The sequence below is a fragment of the Oreochromis aureus genome, linkage group 23, assembly GCF_013358895.1.
Source record: "Oreochromis aureus strain Israel breed Guangdong linkage group 23, ZZ_aureus, whole genome shotgun sequence".
Taxonomy (NCBI): Eukaryota; Metazoa; Chordata; class Actinopteri; order Cichliformes; family Cichlidae; genus Oreochromis; species Oreochromis aureus.
The window spans coordinates 34,242,167-34,258,017 of record NC_052963.1 but is presented as its reverse complement, the minus strand read 5'-3'; the positions used below and the strand labels follow the sequence as shown (position 1 = coordinate 34,258,017).

Sequence of the window (15,851 nt, the reverse complement as noted above, 5' to 3'; positions counted from 1 at the left end):
CAGAGAGCGAGGGGGCAGAGAGAGAATGAGTGAATGGACAGGATTTATACCTCCTGCTCTGGTAAATTGATTATAGAAATCTGATCAGCATCTCATATCCTGTGGCTGCTGGAGGAGCGGGCACAGTGCGCCTGCCTTGCTGAGATTAGTGGACCTCCGATGGTCTATTATGCCTCAGCAGGACAGTTCTATTCAGAGCAGCGTGTCCGTCAGTGTAGCAAAGATCCTGGAAAAAACATGAGCCGCACATCCTGTGTGTTAATTTAAGATCATTTCGATTGCAGTCGAGCCACAACTGCAAAAAGAAGTCATGTACAAGCATGTTAACTGAATGAAAAAGCATTTATTTACCAAATGTTGAGGTGGATTAGAAATGAAGAAATCAAACAAAGAAATAAATGCCACTGACAGCCAAAGAGACAGAGGATTTATTATCAGGCAAATCAAAGAAGCAATTCCCTCATTTCTTCATATTTCAGTCAAAAAGATGACAATAATAAAGACCTATAGCAGCAGTGGCTGAGGTGTACCGAATATTAACACTACAGCAAATGAATGCCAGCGCCCCAGAGCATGAACACTTGCTTCTCAGATTTTATGCGTGTGCACACAGACGTACACGAATGCATGTGTGTGCATGCATAAATATCTACAAATAGAAGCACTTTGTGGGTAAAACATTTGCATGAGCACATGCATGCACACTCGTTCTATACCGCTCACTGCCACATCCACGTCCAGCCACGGACTAGGGTCAAAGGCTCCCTGACTGATCTTGTTTTCCAGCTCGGAGGACTTGAGCTGAATACATTTGTGTTATTCATGTAGAGAAGGAGTGGGCATTTTGTATGTATTAATCTGTGTGTGAGTTGGAAATGAAAAAGGAAATCTGCATCAAGAGACTGCACGAAGAGTGCTGGCTGCTGCATGCTTAGAAGTCCATTGTGAGTGTACGTATACTTGCATTTGTTCCATATGTGGAACAAATGAATGATTATCTACCCATCCGGCATCAGCGGCCGATCACACTCTAACCCATCATAATTCAAGCATAAATATCTCTTCTCCCGTATACTCTGCCACCATCCCTTGATCACCAGCTGCTATCGCTGGTGTGCATGCGCCACCAAAGTTCAGGCCATGAGTGCCTCAATTAAACATTTAAATTCTAGCGCTGTAGAGCAAATTGCTGGAATTCAGCAGGGTGATGTAGGAAGAAAGTCTCAGGACAAAATTACAGAGATGACGGGGGTGTGGGTCAGGTCCGCAGAGCCATGCTGATTTTTTTTTCACTCCGTATGCGCATCAGCTGAGTTTGAGGCAGTTTCAGCTGACACAGGAACTGAGATATAAGCAGCAGAGCAGGATGATGGAAGGATAAGCACACAACAAAAGAAAGCAAATGAGGTAACGCTTGCTTAGAAGAGAGAGCTAGATGATTGAGAGTGCAAGAGAAGAAAAAAGAAGTTTAAAATTCATCTAAATGTGATTCCCCATCTCCTGAATCTTGTCAGTTACTTCAGACAGAGAACAGAGTACATATGCAAGTGCTACGAGTGCCAGGATTTAATACTCAATAAGGCACGTCTTTTAATGAAATGAAAGAGGCAGCCGATGCAGCGGTATACATATAAATACTGGCGTAAGTAATAATCTTGTTGTGTACTCAATGAAATGTGGAGTGTTAATGTCAGTCTTTCACAGGGTTGATTAATCTTTGTGTTGCTGCTCCCTAAACAACATTCTGCTTTTATTTAAGTTAGGTCTTTAATTTCAATCAGTATTATTTCTAGCAACTCAATTTACATTCTAATAACCAAACAAGTTCCCAGTCATCCATTATTATAAGAGCTAAGCTTGAATAGGAAGTCCATTTATCCTTCTATGGCTAGCTAGGGTAGTGTAATGGTTGGCCTCATTGGAAAAACAACCATAGAGTAGCACCGTGCAAATGCCAAAAATTAATAGTTATATCATATAAGAGTACTTTATGCCTTTCACCGTGTATTTAGAACAAACTACAGAGATCCTGGACATTCGTGTTCTCTGCAGGTTCCTCCCACAGTCCAAAGATCTCCATGATAGATTAACTGAGCTGCAGCAAAGGTACTGACACAGACTAGAAAGAGAGCGCATATTTCTCCTATATTGGCTTCCCTTCACTGGCTCCCTGTTAAATCCAGAATCAAATTTAAAATCCTGCTCCTCACATACAAGGTCCTGAATAATCAGGCCCCATCTCATCTCAAAGATCTCATAGCACCACATCACCCCAATGGAGCACTTCGCTCTCAGACTGCAGGCTTACTTGTTGTTCATGGAGTATTTAAAAGTAGAATGGGAGGCAGAGCCTTCAACTTTTAGACCCCTCTCTTGGATTCAGGAGGCAGACACTATCTCTACTTTTAAGATTAGGCTTAAAACTTTCCTTTTTGCTAAAGCATATAGTTAGGGCTGGATCAGGTGACCCTGAATCCTCCTTTAGTTATGCTGCAATAGGTGTAGGCTGCTGGGGGATTCCGTGTTTCTTCTTCATTCACCTTCTTTTTTACTCACTGTGTTTTTACACCTCTCGTTCACAGTGTGTCTCTGTCCTGTCTTCCTCCCTTCACCCCCGACCGCTCACAGGAGATGGTTTTTGTTTCCTGTGGTTCTCTTCATTATTGTAGGGCATCTACATAACAACATAAGTGCCTTGAGGCACCTGTTATTATGACTTGGCGCTATATAATTAAAAGTGCCGTAAATTGTGTAAATTGTGTTAACTGGTGATTGTAAATCAGCCATAGGTGTGAATATGAGTGTAACTGGTGCCAATGGTGAGGCCCTGCAACAGACTGCCACTGTACTTGTATAAAAACTAAACAAAGAAAAGATTATACAGAAAATTTACATGTAATCAAATTACATAAAGTCAGCATACATATTTTGAAATATTCTTTGAGTTTTGTTAAAAGATTACATATATTAAATTAGTAACTCAATGTTACTAATTAGAATTTTTCAGATCTTTAGTTTCTCTAAGTTGAGGTCCTTTGTCTTGAAATGATTGAAAAGTTGAATGAATGACTGAATGAACTGCTGCGAGTAACTGAGTAACAAAATTAGCAATTTGACAGATTTTGGCACACGCATTAAAGAGATTTAAAGCTCTCCGTAGACTCTTCTTTTTACAGTCTGAAGAACTTACTCCTAGTAATAAAGTGTTTTGCATCATTAATACACTTTTCTTTTATAATCCATCTTTCCATCACACTGAATTAAGGTTTTTAGTGAGCTGAAGCCTGTCACAGCATTTGGAAACACTGGACAGGAGGCTAAGGATGTTCTGATCCTGAGATACCTTGGCTGTGAAAATATGTTAATACCAAGTACCAATGTAATACCAGTGTTTAAGTTTAGTGTGTTTTCCTCACTGTGAGAAAGAAATTTAAATGATACTTTACATATAAGGAAACATCAGCAGATTCCTAACTTGGATTAAATAATTAAATGCATCAAAGAATATAAATTTTCTGAATTGTTGGTATGAAAAATCTAATTTATGTGCACCTGTCTTATTTCAGATCAGCACGAGACTCATTAGTCTGCTGAAATCTGCTGTCATTTACAGTCACAGTACTTTCTCCTTTCCTCCTCACGAGGGTGTGGAGCTGACAGGAGACAGCTGAAATGCAATCACATTTAACATAACATGTTGCTGCATTGACAACAACAAGTTATGTTACTGCAAGTATAATTAGAACTTACACCAAACCAACATCCTTCGAGCTTCCTGCTGACCAAACATGATGAGAGTGAAAGTAAAAGAGTGACTCAGAGAGAGTGAAACTACCACCATCTGATTTTTCAGCTCACAGTTTGCAGTTAAATAAAAAAAAACATATAAACAGAAGCTGTTACCTTCAAACTCCTGACATCCTGTTGTGGACAGGTTGCTGGACCATCGCAGAGCTTCTTAAAATAAATATGAAAAACATTCCAACTGTATTATGTTGAATCTATGCTGATTTAGTGTTGTAAAATTGTTAAAGTATTTCTTAATAGGTGTGTGGACAAAGTTAAGTGTTAAGGAACACCATTAAGGTCTTCACTGTGAGACACTTGAAACCAATACACCGACTGTATCTCCCAGTACTGGACAGAGAACCAGTCTTCCTTCTAACTTATCAAATGCAAGCAGGCATTAAAGTTAAAAGAATATGAAATATATATCACTAGGTATGAGGCTTTATCTCCTTTATTCACATGAGGGTTTGCAGCTTGTGCAGCTTGAACAGACACCAACACAACCATCCTTGGCAATGAGAAGAAGCCATAAAGAGGCAGACTTTCCTTTTGGTTCTAAGTCTCTGTAGTACCTTTTTATCCTTCCTGTTTAACTCCCGCTTCTTCAGTGGCTCTCTAGGCAGCTGGGAGACACCCGGCAGGGGGATTCTGCTCACACTTGGCAGCTTAAAAATTTAATGAGACTTTCACTTCACACTTCATCCTCTTCTCTTTATAGCAATGGAGATTCTGCTCGCTGATATCCTGACAGGCCTAAATGGGAAAACCTCTGAGATAAACAAATGTGGCAATGGACGCTTAGCCGACAAGCCATAAAATTTACGTGTCCTTAGGAGAAACAGTGGGAGGGCAGTCTCAGTGTAGAGACCTTGAACAAAAGCTTTGCAGGGAGTTGGACATACATGCAAGCGTATGAAAGCAAATGGCGCAAGGCTCTTGTATAATAAGACAGGCCAATAAACTTTGTTTCTCGAGAAGCCACACTTTAGTTCTAGATCGCAAAGGGCTGACTGCAAAGTTCTAACTTAATCTCCTTAACCAGAGGAAAAACTCAGTTCTCATTACCAAAGAGTGCCGACCTTAAATAGCTTCTTTAACTGTGAAAGCGAGGTAAAATATTCAATATATACTAGAACATCTTGTCTGTATTCTGCTGCACACTCCCAAAGTTAAACCTCATAGCAAGGTTAATCGTTCAGATAGTAAAATGCTCAACAACAACAAACGCTAAACTTGCAATTGTGTCACTGTCAACCTTGAAGTGTCTCAGCTTAGTGTTAATATATGAGGTTTTGCTTAAGAGATTGAGAAGCATTAAGAATTTTTTTATTGTGTTTTTCTATCTCTTGTTTCTGTATTTGTTATAGAATCGTACATGAGTCGGAATGAATGCAAGGCGTCTTATTCCCATCTGACAGAATGGCATTAGCACTGCACAAGCTAATTTCTCATTAGCCAGAGCCGGTCAGTGCTCAATTCGTCAGTTAGCCAACTAGCCTGCCAGTCAGTCAGTCACTCAACTAGCTATACAGTCAGTCCTTTAGTCACACAGCCGACTAACCAACTGACCATTCACATATAGTACTGCAAGCCTGGAATTCAACCAGAGATTTAGCCTGGAGGAGAGGGCTTGTGGGAATATTGAGAAATGTGGGGAGAAAGGGAAAGGAAGAACATAAAATCCATATGCTACAGTCGAAAAGGTCCAACGCCTGTCTTTGACCGTTTTTTGCTGTCTGTAGATATCTTTATTAGAGCGATACCTCAGTAAGGGAAAACACACAGAAAAGAGCATAATAAAGTCAAATTAATTATGCAGTAATAACCTGTTAATGCAGATGCCATTTATAACTATGCACCCGTTTTCCAACACAGCTTCTTTGATATTTGAATCAGATCCGAAACATTGCCCCCTTTAGAAGTTTGAAAACTATAACCCCAGTCCAGGCGCTTTACCAGTCACCACTGCTATTGACAATCTTGCATCAATTTCAGGGAGCCTCTTATCGTGACTGACACACAACCTTTCTACACTGTCAGATCAGAGTAATATTTCGGCCTTTTATGTGGATCGATTGGCCTGTTTGGGGGCGCAGAGGGGAGGAAAGGCGGAGCACACAAAAGGTCAACTGTAGCGCTAAATCATTTGAAGATTCTTTAATGAAGGGTGTGTGGCAGACACACCTGCTGGTTTCATTATTGGGCTGCAAAAAGGGGTAATAGTTTTGATATAGGGATGAATTGCCAAAGACACAGAGACGAGGAGGAGACTCAAAGAGAAGCTGGGCAGAAGGAGAGAAATTGCCCTGAAAAGAAGAATTTTCTTTGAAGAGCACTTTTACCCAGGCCAGTAGGAACCGCTGCCCATCATTTCGAATCGCTGTGCATTGCAGATCTTTTAACCTTAACAAAGTGAAGTAGCTCTGATGTTACATATATGTACTGTACTGAATAGGGAAAAGCCTGGAAGGGGGTGAGGGATATAAACTATTTATGATATAAACAGTGAGTCGGCTTTGCCCTGAGTGACTTTGTGTATGTCTTTCTCTGACTGAAAGAAAACGGGCTGATCCCGTCTGCATATCGGAGCTTTTCACTCAATAAATAGAATATTTTTATTCTTAACGCAGCTGTCCGTTTCATGTTTACGTATGCCAGCCACAATTTTCTGCAGTAATGAAAAGCAAATCTCTGACACACAATTAGAGATGCTCACTAGGTATCGATGTTAACAGCAGTTGTTGTTGCAAATGAACACGGCAGACTAAGAAATTTGAAATAATAACCACTAACGTTCTTAATGCAGTTTTTTTAAGTGTTGGTTCACAGCTGTCTCTAAATGTGTTGTTAATCATAAATGCAAATTTTTCTCAAGGCCTTTTGCAGATATGTATGTACCACGTTCATTTGCTGAGTGTAAGTGTGAGGGCTACATGCAGTTAAGTGGCTGTTTGTTCCCTCATCTGATTTCTTCCCTTTTTTTTCTTTCCTTCTTACTCACTCAGGGTGCTTCCTCTAGCTTGGTGGTCAAATTTGCCGACACAGACAAGGAGCGCACCATCAGACGTATGCAGCAGATGGTTGGACAGTTTGGCATCTTTAACCCAGCCATCGCCCTTCCCTTCAGCACCTACAGCTCTTACGCACATGCGGTGAGTTGGAAAAGGCATATGTAGCACACACAGTAGACTTTAAACGGAGAAACAATAAGATTATATTTAATTTTATGCATGGATAATCGATCTTATTACTTTGTAGTACACATACTTAAAATTTTAGTAGCAGTGAGTTTCATATTCTTGCAATGTTTTACATCTTCACTCTCAAACAATGACATTTTAAAGGATTTGATATACTGTACCTAACACTGGTAAAAAAAAAAAAAAAATGTTAAAAATATTTTATGTACTATCATTAATCACCATAAGCATGTATTTGCATTTGAATATGCAGAATCTGTAGGCAAGGAATAAGTGATGTGGCGACTGGAAATCGTAGAAAGTCAGTGACATTCAGCGAGTCCAAGGCTATGTCCACACTAGCCCGGATAGATTTGAAAACGGCGTTTTCGTCTGAAAACGCTCTGCGTCCACTTTAGCATTTTCAGTCGTTTTCACAGAGTTGTGCGTCCACATCGAAACGGCCGAAAACGCTTACGTTCCAGTACTGCGGATGCGTGAAACGCAAGAAGATTCGACCTGCCGCATTTCTGTCTGCCGCTTATTTACTTTCCGGCTCTTTGAAACATCGCAGCAAAATGTTGAGGAAAAGCAGCGAGTTTTTTAAATGGACTAACAATGAGGTGGAGTTGTTGCTGCGAGTAACACAAAAGTACAAAGTTGCAAAAGCGAGTGAGAATTAAAGAATTTGAAGAAAAGCTATCTGGAGCATGTACAGACTGATATTAATCTTTAATAGGGCTGTCAAAACTGAGAGCAAACAAAACAACTACTGTATAATGCCCTCCGCGATCTTAGTTTAATTGGTCACATGACTGCATCACATGACTAAAATGTGTCATCGTTTTAGAAAGTCTGCGTTTTCGCTGTCCACACTGTGACGTGAAAGCACCGTTATCAAATGTATGCGTTTTCGAGAGTGTTTTTAAAACGCTGCGTTTTCCGTGAGCGAAAACGCCGTCTCAGTGTGGACGGGAGGCCAAAATAGAGAAAAAACAATGCGTTTTCAAACGAAAACGCATTAGAGTGGACGTAGCCCAAGTGGCTCCAACTTAAATTTTTCTCAATGTCGAGGCAGTTGAAGCGACTATCAACAAAAACAAGCCACAATGTATTTCAGGTAGTAAACATATCACAGGGTTACCTAAGCAGCTGGAGTTGCTAGCGACCAATCAACAACTACAATATGATGTCCAACGAGCAAAGTTAAGCCCTGTCCTGTGTGAACAGGGCTTAAGTTAGATGGCTAGCCTGTAGATCCTCAAATTGCATTGTGAATAAATCAAATGACAATGGTGTGTGTGAGTGTTATTGCTCAGCATGATGAACCAACAGAGAATTACCACCGAACTATGTCGTTCTCCTCATGGTGGAACTGTTTTGCTTTAAAACTCTTATATTATCATTTTTAGCCACAGCAGGCATTGGATAAAACCTAGTAATTAACTTGCTTTTAACTTGTACATAGTGGCACATTCATCAGCTGAAAAGACAGAAATGTGGTAAACAGCAGACCAGAGTGACTACGATAGGGCCTCATTCATCGGTGGCTGGAAACGCTCAGCATAAATCCTGCTTTTGATTAATACAAAGCGACATTAACTCTTTATCAAGTAGACATAAAGCTAATTAATTTTTGACTTATTAACCTGAAAGGCAATATATTAAAGTGCTGCGCTCGCAGTATCTTCTGTATTGGGGGCAGTTGTTTACACTGCCCCCAAGTGGCCAGAAGATATGTTAAAGCTTGTTTAAATTCAAGAATTTGTTCCAGCAGCCAATGAAAGCTGCAGATGGTAGATATTATATTTGGAGCCAACATCTGGAGAATTTATACCCTTGTGCCATTATCATAACTCATTCCATTTAAAACAATTAGATTTTAGGTATGAAGGCAGAATAACAAAATAGTGTAATTTTAAAGTGGCTTTGAGCCATTTTTTCCAGTATAAATCTACAAAAATTCTGAAATCAAAGTTCTAAAAAAGGGAAACATGTCTGTGGTTTGAAAGTAGGCTTTTTAACATCTTTCACTTAATAATCCATGTTGGGATGATGACTGACCAAAGTGTTAGAATTTACATCAGTCACACGGGCAAAGAATTAAATGAGGATTCTGCTGTTGCAGTGAAACGTCTTTGAGCGAATTCACTGCACGCAGACTGTTTGTTCGCTGCTTTTTTCCCAGTTTTTCCTTACTTGGCGGATATTGTCGTAGGTGAAAATTAGCTTGGCAAACTATCATCACTGCCATCAACACCACTTTCAGCTGTTCTCCTCTTAAACAGTACTGCCATTCCATTAGTGCCGGGATTTCGGCACTCTCAGCACGTAGACGCGCACACATTTGGTTAGCTTGTACCCTCCAACCCCTTCATCAGCTTCACTCTGCCCTCCTACCACCGCCCACCCACCCCCCCAGGGCATGGCACCGTACACACACACAGCAGACCCTCGGCTCTTTGATGAGTTCAGACAGCCTGTGCAGCCCCTCTCACCAATCGCCCCCTCTACCCACTATCACACTGCTTCTCTACCCTTCCCCTCTCCCTCCCACTGTCCCTCCCTCTGGGCCCATGAGATGCTTCAGGGGCCGCAGTTGACTCAGAATATTCCATGGGCAACTTATCTGCACACAAACTTTCTTCTTCCCTGCTGAGGCAGAGCACACACATGCACCCCCTCAGTGCATATGCCACCACATGCACACACAGACACACTAACTACTTGAAGAAAGCTAAAATCAATTGAATTGGGTTGGATGAAAAGCTTTCCGTCCGACTCTGTGATAAATACCTGGGCTTTAGTCGCCTAAATGCACATGATCATCTGTGGAAAATATAATTTACAAAAAAGGAGCAGCACAAAGTCATCTTCTCCTGTACTTACTTGGTTGTTAAAGTTAAATATTTTTTCCAATTTCTAAATGCTAGGATTAATTGTTGATGTTAGCCGGGTCTTGGGGGCTTATCCATTTCCCTCATTTTCATATCACAGCCATGGGACCCACTGTGAAATGTGCAAATTGACCATCCCCGAGTAATTGCAAGGCCATCTCTTGTGCTCTCTCCAGTAAAACTCCCACCTTCATTACCATTCATGAAATGCAGCCCTTTCCCAGAAAATGTGGAGAAATGCAAATGTTTAAGGGGTGGTGGAGGCAGTAGCGGTCTGCAGGGAGACCATTGTGCCCCGCTCAGGTTGGCCATGACTCTTATTTACTGTGGCACAGACCCGTGTCGACTCATACAGGCACACACAAGAGTGTACACACTCACGCACGGTGCGCAGTAAATGCTCTTTCTCACTCCCCTCCCCACCCCCCTCATATACACATATAATACGACAAACAGCAGGATGATGCGAGGAAATTGAGTTCCGAGTGAACGCAACAAGGGCACGGGGGATACTTTGGCATTAGAGAGAATCAATTACCATTAAATCTAAAGGAGAAATTGCACATATATGGTTTCTTGACAGAAAGATTACACAGCATGAAAGATGTTAGTGAAGGTGAAATTCTCCTTTGTATTATGTATGTTATGTAACTGCATATAATCACTTTGCCAAAATAAAGAAAGTTGGTTTAGAAATGCTGAGGCAGGCCAACCTTGGAGATAAACTCATTCCAGCTTTTGATAAAGTAATGAGTGTGCAACAGACAGCAATGGATTATCAGCAAGGCGCTTATTTTCATATCTTCCTTACTAAATGAATCTAAATACTGGTAGGGTCTGTTAGGTAAGTAATAATGTGGAATAAAGATGAATATTAGTTATCTTACATGCAGGTGTGCAGCAGTTATGAGTACAGTTGGATCACTGGTGCTGGCTAAAAGCACGTGGCGTGCAGCCTCGCTTCGCCTGTAGCCACCAGGAGGGTGCTGAAACGATACGATGAATGTTTCTTTGCTGCAAGATAAACTACATATATTCCCCAAAGACCAAAAAGCTGCAGTGACAGAAAAAAAAGAGTTTATCTCTAAAGACACACTACGCGTTCTCCTACTCTCCATATACACTAGCCAAAAGAAGAAGAGGTGGCACGGTATGGAATACAGACATTGGGAGAGCTCGTATATATAGTCATAACCAGCGAATACAGTAAATGGTAAATTCAAAGAGCTACCTCTCCACTACAGCAGTGGATAGGATTATAGAGTTGAGCTGACAGCCAGTAAATTGGATTTTAGTCAAACCAGGAGGAGGAGGGGGCTCTGAACACAAATTGGAGGGGGTACAAAACTGACAACATATGCCAAAAATGAGAAATGTGCCATTTTCACGATCGACACAGACACCGGTGTGCTCTGACAGGAGACATCCTATTTGCAAAAGGTGATTTTATAAAACACAAGGCAAAGGAAAACAAGAGAGTGAGATTCCATGTTTCAGTCCAGCGTTAGTGATGAGTTATAATAGTTCTCCCGTGAAACGCTGAATGCGAGTGGTAAAACCAGCTTTTATTGCTTTTTGTATTTTCCCTTCACGACACAAACATCACATTGGTACACAGCGAGATTTGACAAAAGTCACTTTTCTTCCCTCATCATCTTAAGTGGCGTCTCTTTGTGAGGCTAGCCGTTTCAGCTTTCCCTGGTTTCTCTGTGTTTGAGTTAAAGTGAGAAGTTTCCTCCAGCACTTTGGCCGCCTTGCCTCCCTCAAAGATGCATTAGACAGAGCGTGAGATAGCTAAACTAGAGGAAAGCAAATGGTTTAACTTGGTGCTAATAGTGACAGTGTGTGGGTGGATCAGAGGGAGAATGATGGCTATAAACTCACATTAGGAAACATCTCCCCCTGTTGGAGGGACTCGCATTCAAAAAAACCAGCACACATGAGAAATGATGGTAACAGATTACTGCATCATTTGGCTGTACTATAAACTGCCCCCGCACGTATACACCAGCATGTGTGTGGCCTGATTTCACTGTGTTATACTTGTGAGGACAGGCTTTGGACAGCTCCTGCATGCGTCTAGACACACACACATGCACGGTACAGCAAAGTGCATCAGAGATGAAAGAACCTATTATAATCTTTCTGTGAAAATACAGCCTTCGAGCATGGCGGTAACAAATGAGGCCCTTGAGTTTTATTCTTCAGTCTTTTAGTTATCCTCATTGACCCACTGTCTCTCTCGCTCACTTATTTTTTTTTTTCCAACCTATTTCACCCCCTCTCTCTCCTCCCCTCTCGCTCCGTCACTGGCTGGTTGGGCTATAAGGGGTCACATGTGACAGTGCTGAGAGTCAGCGAGTCACAGAGCAGCGCTACAGAGATAATTGCCATGTGATAAAGAGGTGATTGCCTGCTAGCACCAGGGGAGAGTAATGCCATCAGGTTGCAATAAAAAAGCAGATGTCTGACACTAAATGAATGTTGCTGGAGCCTGGGCAACTTTCTTTGCTCCCTTTCATCTCGCACGTTTCTCTTTTGTCCCCGTTGTTTCTGTCCGCCTGTTTCTTTCCTCTTCCGAGAGGAAAAGAAAAATGGAAGAAAAGGTTGAGTCTGTGATGATGAAGACTCAGTTGTGCTCATTCTTTGCCAGAGACATTTGCTATCTGGTGGGTAGTGCATAAATAAAGGAAGAGGAATGGCTTTTGAATATAATGCCTTTGAAATTTTGCAAAAAAGGAAGGGGGAAAAGCGTATACATATGAAACATAAAATGGAATGACTTTGAAAATCTCAGTCCACATAACCACTTTGGTCTTTATTTTATTTATTATTAAAGACAGTGTGTAATAACCTCTGCATTCCAACATAACTACATGCTTGAGTTTCCAATTTGCTGGTATGAATTGATTTGCTGAAGCATCAATTAATTCGAGAGCTGCTATCCATGACAATCTGACGGCTGGCATGAAGGATTGCATTATCTAAAACATGCCTTGGGAGAGAAGATAGTATTCTGGGCATGCCAATATTTACTTCCACTGCGTTATTACACCATCCAGGCCTGCAGGTTGTACAAGGTCACAGGGCTGCCAACGGGTTCAAGCTTATTACAGACATCCCAAAGTCCCCGGTACCTCAAGACTTAATAAATAAATAAATAAATAAAAAAACAATAGGTGGTGTTTCAGTAAGACTCTTCCTCCTGATGTCCAGCCCTGTTCACATCCTAATAGGAGGGCAATCGCAAAATTGCCAAAGCAAGTGAGCCCTAGAACCTCTGGACCTATTTGTTTCTATGCCATTGTTTTTGTTTAGTTTCTTGTTCCATTTCAGGCTCTTTCAGCTATATCCTCTTAAAGCCTCAATTCATCTTATTTGGAAAGAAATGGATGATCCCCATTTGTCATGCTGATAAAATTATGCAAATGACAAAAGGCGTTAATAGATAGCAATGGCAAGGCATGTGGTTAATGGATGAGATGCCAGCACTGGGCATTCTACAGCAGGACAGCTGCTTTCAGGTTACCTGACAGGGGCACTAAGGGAAAATAATTGGCTTTTCCGTTGCAGAGTCCACATGCAAATACAAGCAGAGTGACATTCTATACCTTCGCTGTCTCACAATGTCATCATTAGCATTAGTCCCAGTGGCGGAGGAGTTAGATTTCTGCTCATACGAGTCTCAGGCCATGGCCATCGGTGGCTCTCCAAAGAGATACAAGCTATGCAGTATTAAACAGATGCAGAGGCGAGGGCAAGAGACTGGTCCAGCTGCGTTTGTATTCCTATACCGCACAGTTCTGCATGTCTGATGGGAAGCTTCACAGCCTGCAAAAGATTGTTGAATCCCCAGATAAACCCACAGGTTCACAAACTGTACACATGAATGTACCAAGATGGATTTTCTTCTGATTTCAGTATTCAGCTTGGGGTTTGCACAGGAAGAGTTTAAGTTAAGCGCAGAAGCTCAAATATTCTCTGTCATGCATGTTGTGTGAACAGGTGAGTATATCTGTGGGTGCACTTCAAGGCAGCGGTGCATGTGAGCATTTCCTGTGCACATGAATAAGCACTCTGCGTTTGATGGAAAATAGCTTCAGCGCTTACTTCTTACTTCATGCTAAGCAGAAATGCAGAGCGAATGAAAGACTATTGATTTGATCTCTTTGTGGGATCGGCCAGTGGGTGAAAATTGACTGCTATTAACCAACTAACTGTATATTACTAACATAGTCTGAAACCCGAGTTGCTCGCTAAGCTCACATTAAAACATTCGTTTGATGAGTCACAGTCTGAAAACAAAGTCAAACATTTTTGGCAATGAATAACTTTTCAGTGGCAAAGACTTTGGTCATTTACTGAAATCCCAATCCCAAATATATTCCGCCTTTTTGTTTTGTTACTGGTTTCTGCCTGAATTAAAAAAACAAGAGAAACCTAAAATATGGATGAATGTCAGGATACATCATCACAAATACATCACAGAAATTAGGAATGAGTCCGAGGAGGAGGGGGAGGGGGCGTCTGTGGCATTTCTATAGCTACAGCAAACAGTATTGTGAAGTTTGACAATTGTAAGGGGGGAAAAAGCATTGCAACTCTGCAAACTTTGCCTGTTCCCTGAGTACAGAGATAATGTGCACATGTCAATGCCTTGATTTGTGTGAGCCCAACAGACAGCTATTAAATCGTTTCTGCAGCTGGTGACAGGCTTCCAGCTGGGAGGAGAGACAGATTCACTAAACATAGGTTGACAGGCTTCTTTTTTCTTCTCTTTCTTTTATTCCGCTCTACTTTCTCTGTACTTTTCATGCACTATCCATCCATCAACCTCAACATACATCCCTCCCCTCTGTTCTACCCGTGCTATGTTTCTCTCTTGGTCTCCTTCTCCCATCATTTTTTGACTACTTTGCAACTTACTATATTTTTCATTACCATCTGTCCTCCCCTGACCTTTCTTACATCCCTTCTACCTGCTGCTCCCTCCTGTCTCACACCCCCATCCATCCATCCTTTCCTCCACCCATCTCTCCGTGTCCCTCTTCTTTAGCTCATGCAGCAGCAGGCAGCCATCATGGCAGCAAGCCACGGAGGTTACCTCACGCCTAGTGTGGCTTTCCCCGCCACACAGATCCACCAGATGGGGGCGCTCAACATCAACAGCCTCCCGCCCACCCCCATGACCCCGGTGTCGGGTGAGTTTCATCAAACCCTGGGTGAGCACACAGTTTCATTCCCTTTCCTATTGCTTATGTTTGTTTCTTTGTACCAGACCAGTGAATGGAAATTAATGCCTGTATGTGCATTTACATGTTAGTCTTTATGTGCACAAGCCAAACGAAAGCGTGCCTCATTCCTGGTGATCCAAAATGATTCCTCTGGAGAGAGAACAAAATGAATAAAAAAGTGGGATTTGCATGTTTATGTTGTTTGTGAATGCTAACAATATTTCTGGTTAGTGTAGTAGCAGCAGAAGAAGGAATATCAATAAGTAACTTTACAGATAAGCCGCTAATTTCCCCGTAGTATTTTGACCTTGTGCTTTGAAGCACTTGTGCATGATCTGCATGCACTTGGTTTTGTTTTCCATAACAAACAGATCCTATGCAGATCCATTACAGAGGAAAGGGAAGGACTTTGAAACACCTACCTACTGCTTAACATTTGCTTATTCAGCAGTGTTTCATTTTTCTTGAGACAGAGAGAACTTCAAGATTCTCCACTCAACAAAAGCATGAGCCAAAATAAATAATACAGTAGCAAAGTCTTTGTTGTGCTCGCCTCATCTACTTTGCCAACACTGCAGTATTGAGTTTTTAAGGTGATGTCTTTGGTAACTTTAAACCAGTCAGTGTGAGCATCATCAGCACAACAAGGCCTAGTTTAGGTTTTTCTTTATAGGCATCATAAGAATCCCGTTTCTGCAGAAATTGCTGTGCTTTATCAAATTCCTGCTGAACTGCAGTTTACGTTGGGGGGG

At 41.5% G+C, this 15,851-nt stretch overlaps 1 protein-coding gene across 5 annotated transcripts in view; it reads left to right on the top strand.

Moving 5' to 3' along the window:
* The window catches only part of celf5a (cugbp, Elav-like family member 5a), a 175,961-nt gene that overhangs the window by 144,733 nt on the left and 15,377 nt on the right, over positions 1 to 15,851 (top strand). For 4 of the 5 annotated variants that reach the window (XM_039606282.1, XM_039606279.1, XM_039606280.1 and 1 more), the window contains exons 6-7: positions 6,795 to 6,941; positions 14,922 to 15,087. In XM_039606282.1, the coding sequence (XP_039462216.1) occupies positions 6,795 to 6,941; positions 14,922 to 15,087 (313 nt within the window). The remainder of the gene's footprint in view (positions 1 to 6,794; positions 6,942 to 14,921; positions 15,088 to 15,851) is intronic. The other variant, XM_039606281.1, reaches the window with a different exon arrangement.